The 8,064-nt window shown below is 32.0% G+C and overlaps 1 protein-coding gene across 1 annotated transcript; it reads left to right on the top strand.

Annotated features, from left to right (window-relative positions):
- The first annotated feature begins 2,125 nt into the window (after positions 1-2,125).
- Positions 2,126-6,978, top strand: LOC101491973 (SNF2 domain-containing protein CLASSY 4). Its single transcript, XM_004516210.4, has 3 exons — positions 2,126-4,021; positions 4,220-4,372; positions 4,814-6,978. The coding sequence occupies exons 1-3, from the start codon at positions 2,405-2,407 to the stop codon at positions 6,716-6,718; spliced, it is 3,675 nt and encodes a 1,224-aa protein (XP_004516267.1). The 5' UTR covers positions 2,126-2,404; the 3' UTR covers positions 6,719-6,978.
- The last annotated feature ends 1,086 nt before the right edge of the window (positions 6,979-8,064 follow it).

The raw sequence follows: 8,064 nt of genomic DNA, 5'->3' as shown, positions 1-8,064 counted from the left end.
ATCAACATGTTTCTTATCTTCTTTTGTTAAGCGTCCCATAAATGCATTATTATCAAAAGTAGCTACTAACTCATGGTTGTGAAGTCCACAAATTAAACTAATAATCCATCTTCAGCATTTTCCAATGGTCTCGATCTAAGTTTAAACGGACATTCACACCTTTTAGTTGAAGTACCTGTGTTATTTTTATTTGACTTATATTGTCCACCTCTATCACAACCAAGAATTAATTTTGACTTTCTTCCTCTCTTTCCAGTCTCTACGTCTGATCGAGTAATGATAACTGTTACTCGATTTTGTCTGCCGATCTCTTTTGCCCATGATATGACAGCTTCTCGTGACTCAAAAATTGGATCGGTTGTAAATGCTTCAGTTAAATCTATAAATATTGGTTGTGTGTTTTCCATCCCTATGTCAAAAAAAAAAAATTATTAACTACCGGATTTTTGAAATTTCTGGTGAAGAAAACATAACTACCGGATTTTTCAAAAATCCGGTATTGAAAATGTAACTACCGGAAATTTTTTTGACCAAATTTCCGGTATTACAAATAACTATCGGAAATTTATTTGCCAAAATTAAACCTACCGAAAATTTCGTTGAGTGAGATTTTGGAGTAATTTTTTTGTTACCACTCACGTGAATGAATTTATTAAAGATAAAATTGAATTTTTAACAAATTAAGAGGTACAAGTTTAATTGGGAGTACAAAAGCTAACATTCAGTGTTTCGATACTAACCACAAAAAATATCTTACTAACTTAGTGAAATCACTCACATTTTTTTGGAGAAAAATATCTATTCTAACGTGTAACACATAAATTTCATAATTAAGAAATCTATTAAATAATTATTCGTAAATAATAACTTTTACTGCAACAAAATTTAATTATTATCTGGAGAAACAAATATTATTTTTTTTGAAAAATATTTCTGCAGCATATATCAATCACAATTAATGTATAAAACTCCTATTTAAAAATTTTCGTTGAATTCTAACTTCGTTCGGAATTTAAACTATAGATGAATTTTTTCCGATTCACCAACCACCGATAAAATACTTTTATAAAAATTTCATCATCACATATAAACCCCAAACCAGAAATAATATAAATTTTCCTAATTTCATTTATTTCACCCCAAAATATAAATTTGAACAACTTAAAAACATGTGTACGCGCTTTAAATGGTACATTTTCCAATTCATTAATAGCACTACTTTTCATATCATTTATTGCTAAAATAGAATGTGATTTTTTTTAATACACTAACTACTCACTTATCCTAAATTTAAGCAGGAAAAAATATATTTACCCTGATCACTTTTTTTATTTTATTTTATAAAAGCATATACAGATTTGAGTAAATAAATCAAAGTCATATATAATTTTCTGGATAGGTTAGACCGGAACAAATTAAAACTAAAAATATATGTTGGATGTAAATAAAATATAATCAAATTACGATCGCATTAATATTGAGTGTAAATAATATTAAACAATTATAATTAATTAATATTTAAAGACAAGTCAAAAAAACACAATCAAATTCCTCTAAATTAGTATCATATATTCGTATATATTTTAAAAACATAAAGTTTAACATTATTATAGTAAAGAAAATATTGTACATCTCAAAAATATGCTTCAAGAAGGCATCACATAATCACATCTATGTATGATTAATATGTCTGTTTATTGATCACTTTAAATTTAGTAACTTCTTTGTAATATATGGTATCGTGAATATAGTATTGTTCTTACATTAATTATTGATTAAATGATTAATTACTAATCTAACTTGTAAAAAAAAATAAAAAATCAATTACCGATCAAAAACTCAACTTACTAAATAAATCAAAAACTCAAGTGTTAAAATTAATAATCACGAATCCACGATTGAACTGAAAATCCTCTTAAATATACAATTTATTTTGATGAGATCCTCTTAAATGAATTAATAGTAAAAAAAAGGAATAGTATTATTTATTTGACTGATTATTATTAGTATTAAAAAAGGAAAAATAAAGAGTCAAGATCCTAGACTGTTTTAGTTTTGTGTTCAGTGACCGATTCCTCTTCTAGTTTGGCGCCATAATAACGCTACGTAAATAGCAATCCCCTTTTTGTGCCGTTTCTCCTTGTTTTCTTTCTCCACTTTATTACGCTTTCTCTCTCTTCTCTCTCTGTTCCTCTTACACACATCGTGCTAAAGTTTCTTCTTCTTCCATGTGTGATCTTTCTTTGGTTAACTTATATGACATCACATTCCTATTGTTCTTAACCTCATTCCTTTCAGTACCTTTTCCTACTTTTTCTCTTAGTTCCATTAACACACAACAATCAAATCAAACAGAGGAATATTAAAAATAAAAGGCCAGTTTTTCTTTGGTTCTTGTTTTGATATGGCTGGTGTTTCAAGCCGAACTCGTAGCAAGAATGTTCCGTTGTTTGGTAGTATTTCACTTGAAAGATCAACGGGTAGAAAGAGTGATTTGGGCTCTGTTTTTGGTTGTAAAAGAAGGGTAAAAGAGGAACCTTTTGTGCTGCCTAAAGATGCTAATGTGATTAACATTGATGATGATGATGATAATGATGATGATAATGATGGGGGTGTGGAGATTTTTGAGGGGAGTGTTGATGTTAAAAAAGAAGTGAAGAGTGAGGAAAGTAGTGGAAGTGATGAAATTGGTGGTAAAGATGAAAGCTTTGGTGGTGAAAACTGGGGTTGGGTGTATGATAATCCGATTATAGTTGATGAGTTTGGTAACATTTATGATGATGATGTTGGTAATGGGGGTGTGAAGGGTTATGAGGGGGGTGTTGATGTTAAAAAGGAAGAAAAGAGTGAGGAAAGTGAAGGTAGTGATGATGAGATTGGTGATAAAGATGAAAACTATGGTTGGGTGTCTGATAATCCTATTACTGTTGATGAATCTGGTGAGAGTGATGTAGAAATTGAGGATTCCGATTCTGATTCTGATTCTGATGATGATGATGAGACTAGTGATGAAGATTATAGAGGTGATGAGGTGAATGAAGTTTCTGATAGTGATGAAGATAGTTCTTGTAGTTCGTCTTATGTTGATGATAATGCAGAAGAAGAAGAAGGGAGGGAGGAGAAAAAAATGAAGGTTGAAAAGGGTGGAATTTGCAAGAGGAAATTTGAGGAGGCGAGGATTGAGAAACAAGAATCATCAAAGGTGGAAGTAAAATCTGCAAATGTGAGTGATGACGATGATGATGTTGATGATGAAGAGAGGGAGAAGAAAAAAGTGCAGGTTAAAAAGGGTGAAGTTTGTAAGAGGAAATTTGAAGAGGTAAAGATTGAGAAACAACAAGAATCATTAAGGGTGGAAGTAAAATCTGAAAATGTGAGTGATGGTGATAATGAAGAAGGAAAACAACAATATAGAAGAGGTTTAAGTGTTGGAACTGTTGAGAAGATGATGGATTCATCTAAAAAGACAATGATGGAGAACAAGAGAAGGGATCATAAAGGTGAAATTAACTTCAGTAATTGTGAGAAGATGATGGATTCATCTAAAAAGAAAATGGTGGTGAACAAGAGAAAGGATCATAAAGGTGAAATTAACATCAGTAATGGTGAGAATATGATGAATTCATCTAAACAGAAAAAGATGGAGAACAAGATAAAAGATCATAAAGGTGGAGTTAACTTCAGGAATAGTGAGAAGAAGGAATCGACGGAGAGCAAAAGTATTTATCGAACGGCACAGAGCAGTTTATATACGCGAAAGGAGTTGCAATTAGTTGAAATGCTTGCTGAATGCTATTGGGGAAACAAGAATACCAATGACCGTGATTCAATGGTGTTGGAGAGAAAGGATGACAATGTTAATCGAAGAGATACAAAACCGCTGGCTTCTAAGGAGACACGTCCATTGATATGGAGTCTAAACAAAGTAGAAAAAGTGCCTAAAACCAAGGAGGAGGAAGAGGAAGAGGAGCTGTGGAATGAAATGAGTATGTTGCTTAGAGAAGAAGAAGCTAAATCCATGGTAATGTTCATTTTAAATTTTTTGTTTGTGAACTATTGTGAAGGGCTAATGCTTAAGCTGATTTTGATTTTTTTAATATATTGATTATATGCTTAAACTTTGTTCTAAATGATATGTATAAGATAATCAATTAGATTAGATTTGTTAAAAGAAATCAGTTACATTGATTAACTTTGTGTGTTATGTTACTATCTGCAGATTGGCAATATTGGAACAAATGAAGCTATAGAAAAAATGGACAGTCAATACTCTAGTTGTAAACACGACATTCGTCTTGAAGAAGATATCGGGGAGTATTGCAAATTGTGTGGTTGGGTTGTTACAGAGATGAAATATATCTCACCACCAGTGGTAAGCTTGGTTTAATGTCGATTTATATAAAAATTAACCTGATTAATTTTTTGATTTTGGTTTTGATTAGATTTTTGTAAATCAAGTTAGTTGTTGAGACCTTTAATTTTAGTTTCTTTTCACTGTTGAGTGTTGATTATTATCTATACTATAGAGAACTTTGATGATAAATAGTAGTAGTTAAGTATATTTGAGCTCCTTTGTTTTTTCATGTTATGTGAAAACTAAAGAGTAAAACAACAATTCATTGCTGTGAGATTCATTTAGTTTCCATATAATTGTGTTTGCTTTGATTTCATTGTGTGCCATCATGCTGTCATTAATTATCAATGTAGTAGTAGGAAAAAAAACCTTAGTTGTTGTATGTTTGCATTGATTTGACTATGAGATATGTTGATAAGAGGCACTGACATTTGCATACTTGTATTGTACATGACACAGATTGATAGATATCCTAATGAAGGTTATGAAAAAAGGGCTTCATATGGTGGAGAAAATGTCCCAGTCTTTGATGGATCACAGTTCAATGTTTATGGTGATGACTCAAATACTCATTTCTCTCTCAATAAAGGCACAGTTTGGGACCTAATTCCTGAAGAAAAACAAAGCCTGTATCCACATCAACAAGAAGGATTTGAGTTCATCTGGAAAAACTTAGCCGGAAGCATTGATCTTCGCAAGTTGATGAATGCCGGTCCTCGCAGCGAGGGTGGCTGCATTATTTCGCATGCTCCTGGTACTGGGAAGACACGGTTGACGATTGTTTTCCTCATGGCATACTTGCAGGTGTTCCCGAAATGCAGGCCGGTTATCGTGGCTCCTGCAAGTTTATTGCTTACATGGGAAGATGAGTTCAAAAAATGGGGCAAAGGAATTACATTTCATAATTTGAACAATCCTGAATTATCTGGTAAAGAGCATGATGATGCAGTTGATTTGTATAATCCAGGGAATACTGTGGACGTGATACGGATGGTGAAAATGATATCGTGGTTCAAAGAAAAGAGCATTATTGGAATCAGTTATAACTTGTATGAGATTCTAGCTGGAGGAGGAGAAACCAAAGATAGGAGAAAAAGAAAAAGAGAACATGATGACATGAAAAAGTATCTCGTAGAAGTTCCTGGTTTGTTGGTGTTGGATGAAGGCCATACACCAAGAAATCAAAGGAGTGGTATTTGGAAGGTGTTTTCAGAGATGCAAACGCCGAAGCGAATCATCCTTTCTGGAACGCCTTTCCAGAACAATTTAACTGAACTATACAACACTTTGAGCTTGGCAAAACCTTCTTTTCCGAACATGCTATCACCCCAGCTCAAAAAGTTTTGCCTGAAGCAGGAACACAAAGCAGCATCTAAAGAATTGAGTTGGGAACCTGTTTATAGTAAAACAACAGGAAGTCCTTCTGATGATAAGCTTAAGCAGTTGAAGTTGATAACAGATTCCTTTGTTCATGTTCACAAAGGCTCCATCCTTCAGAAGAAGCTTCCCGGGTTAAGGGATTGTGTCCAGTTTTTGAAGCCAGACAGTTTCCAGAAGCAAATTATTGACAACATTTGTATTCCTCAGAATCCATTTAAATTCGAGCGTAAGATGGCATTGGCATCTATCCATCCGTCTCTTTTCCTCGAATGCAGTCATATTTTAGAAAGCAAAGAATCTTTTATAGACAAGGAACGGCTGGAAAATCTTAGACTCAACCCATATGGAGGTGTCAAAACCAGGTTTTTGGTCGAGTTTGTTAGGCTTTGTGATGCAGTTAACGAGAAAGTTCTTGTGTTCAGCCAATACCTCGACACTCTAAACTTAATTATAGACCAATTAAACTCAGTTTTTAATTGGTCATTGGGAAAAGAAGTGCTGTTCATGTCTGGAAAGGATGATAAAAAGGATAAGCAATACTTAATCCATAGCTTCAATGATCCAAGTTGCCAAGCGAAGATTCTCCTTGCATCGACAAAAGCTTGTTCCGAGGGAATTAGCTTAGTTGGAGCTTCAAGGGTTGTGCTACTTGATGTTGTATGGAATCCATCAGTGGAAAGACAAGCTATCAGCAGAGCATATAGGCTTGGACAGAAGAGAGTTGTATACACATACCATCTCATCACTGAAGGGACTAGTGAATGGGACAAATATTGTAAACAGGCAAAAAAAGATCGGTTATCCGAACAAGTTTTTGCAGCTAGAAATGCTGACAACGATAAGTCCAAGAGCTCGGCTGCGGACTTTGAAGATAAAGTTCTTGATCAGATGACTCGGCACGAAAAGCTTAAAGACATGTTTGGTGAGTGTGTGCTGCAGCCGAAGGAGCGAGATATGGTCGAGAGTTTTGGCCTTTCATTATGATACTGCCAATGTGTAACTGTATAGACCAAAGATTACTTGCAAGTTAAGGTAACATAATTTCTAATTGAACTGATTTGAATTACCTCGTTAAAGCCTGGAGATTGTGTAAAGAAAACATAACATATTTGGAGTTATTTTATTTTGGTATTTACATCTTTTGTATTTAAATAGTCCTACAATTACAGACAAAAAAAAAATTGTGCTACAATTAATTAACTTCCTTGCACGCTCAGTATCTTGAAGTAGAGAGCAGTGCTCCACTTTCTCTTGATTGACTTGTAAATTAATCTTTAGGATTCGAATGAATTGGTTTGTTTACATATTACAGCACCACATACTCTCCTTGCACCAACTTCAATAATTGAAAATTATTGTTAAGTGTGAATTTTCAATTAATGTATGATATAATAAATTACTGTTATTTGGAAGAATGTAAAAGTGACGGTAGAAATCAGTAGGTGAAAACTTGAGTTCAATGATGAATATTGCATTTAGAGTAATAATGACAAATACAAAAAAAGAAAATTAGTATGCTGATGTGCCAATGCATCAGTATCTGCCTTCGTCAGTAGTTTAGTTCAGAGAATTATGTGGTACAATTATTACGGTGCATTTTTATTTACTACTACTTTTTGTGAGACACTTAATTCTTTTTCAATCATATCAAGCAACACTATAACCTCTGTGTTACCAAAGCTACAAAAATAATAAAATAAAATAAAAAGACTAGATCAATTCTGGGTTTTTTATTATAATATCCTCTTTTTTTTTTTTTAATACCAATCTATCCCACTTTGAAATGAATATACCAATTTGCCCTATTTTTTTGCCCCAGATGCAAGTCGCATCCTGGGGCTGCGACCTCTTGAAAGAAATTTTTTTTAACTGCAACACATGGTCGCATCTTGGGGATGCCACCTCCCACTTGGAAATTTTTTTTTTTTTTTTTGAATTTTTTGTGGATAAAATAATATATTTATTATATTTAATAATAATAATGGGTATATTAATAATTAGTATAATAATAAAAATAATAATAATAATAATTTTAATAATAATAATAAAAAGAAAATTCTATTAATAAAATAAAAATAATTTTATTATTTAATAAAATAAAAATACTTTTATTTTAATATTATATATTCTTTTATTGTTGAATTTTGTTATTTATTATTAGATATATTATATTTATTATTATTAAATATTTTAAAAATAATTATAACATTAAAAAATACAAATTATTGTTATAAATAATTAAAATAATTAATTTAATATTATTATATAACTTTTAATAATTATTATAATAAAAAAACAATAATAATAATAAAAAGAAAATTCTATTAATA

This window comes from Cicer arietinum, chromosome 3, assembly GCF_000331145.2.
Source record: "Cicer arietinum cultivar CDC Frontier isolate Library 1 chromosome 3, Cicar.CDCFrontier_v2.0, whole genome shotgun sequence".
NCBI classification, from domain to species: Eukaryota; Viridiplantae; Streptophyta; class Magnoliopsida; order Fabales; family Fabaceae; genus Cicer; species Cicer arietinum.
This window is presented reverse-complemented; position numbering and strand designations above follow the sequence as displayed.

Bases quoted from the DNA above. Each gene is read 5' to 3' on its own strand.
- LOC101491973 (XM_004516210.4), top strand. From the start codon at position 2,405: ATGGCTGGTGTTTCAAGCCGAACTCGTAGCAAGAATGTTCCGTTGTTT. The intron at 4,022-4,219 runs GTAATGTTCATT...TACTATCTGCAG, and splicing joins AAGAAGAAGCTAAATCCATG to ATTGGCAATATTGGAACAAA. The intron at 4,373-4,813 runs GTAAGCTTGGTT...TACATGACACAG, and splicing joins AATATATCTCACCACCAGTG to ATTGATAGATATCCTAATGA.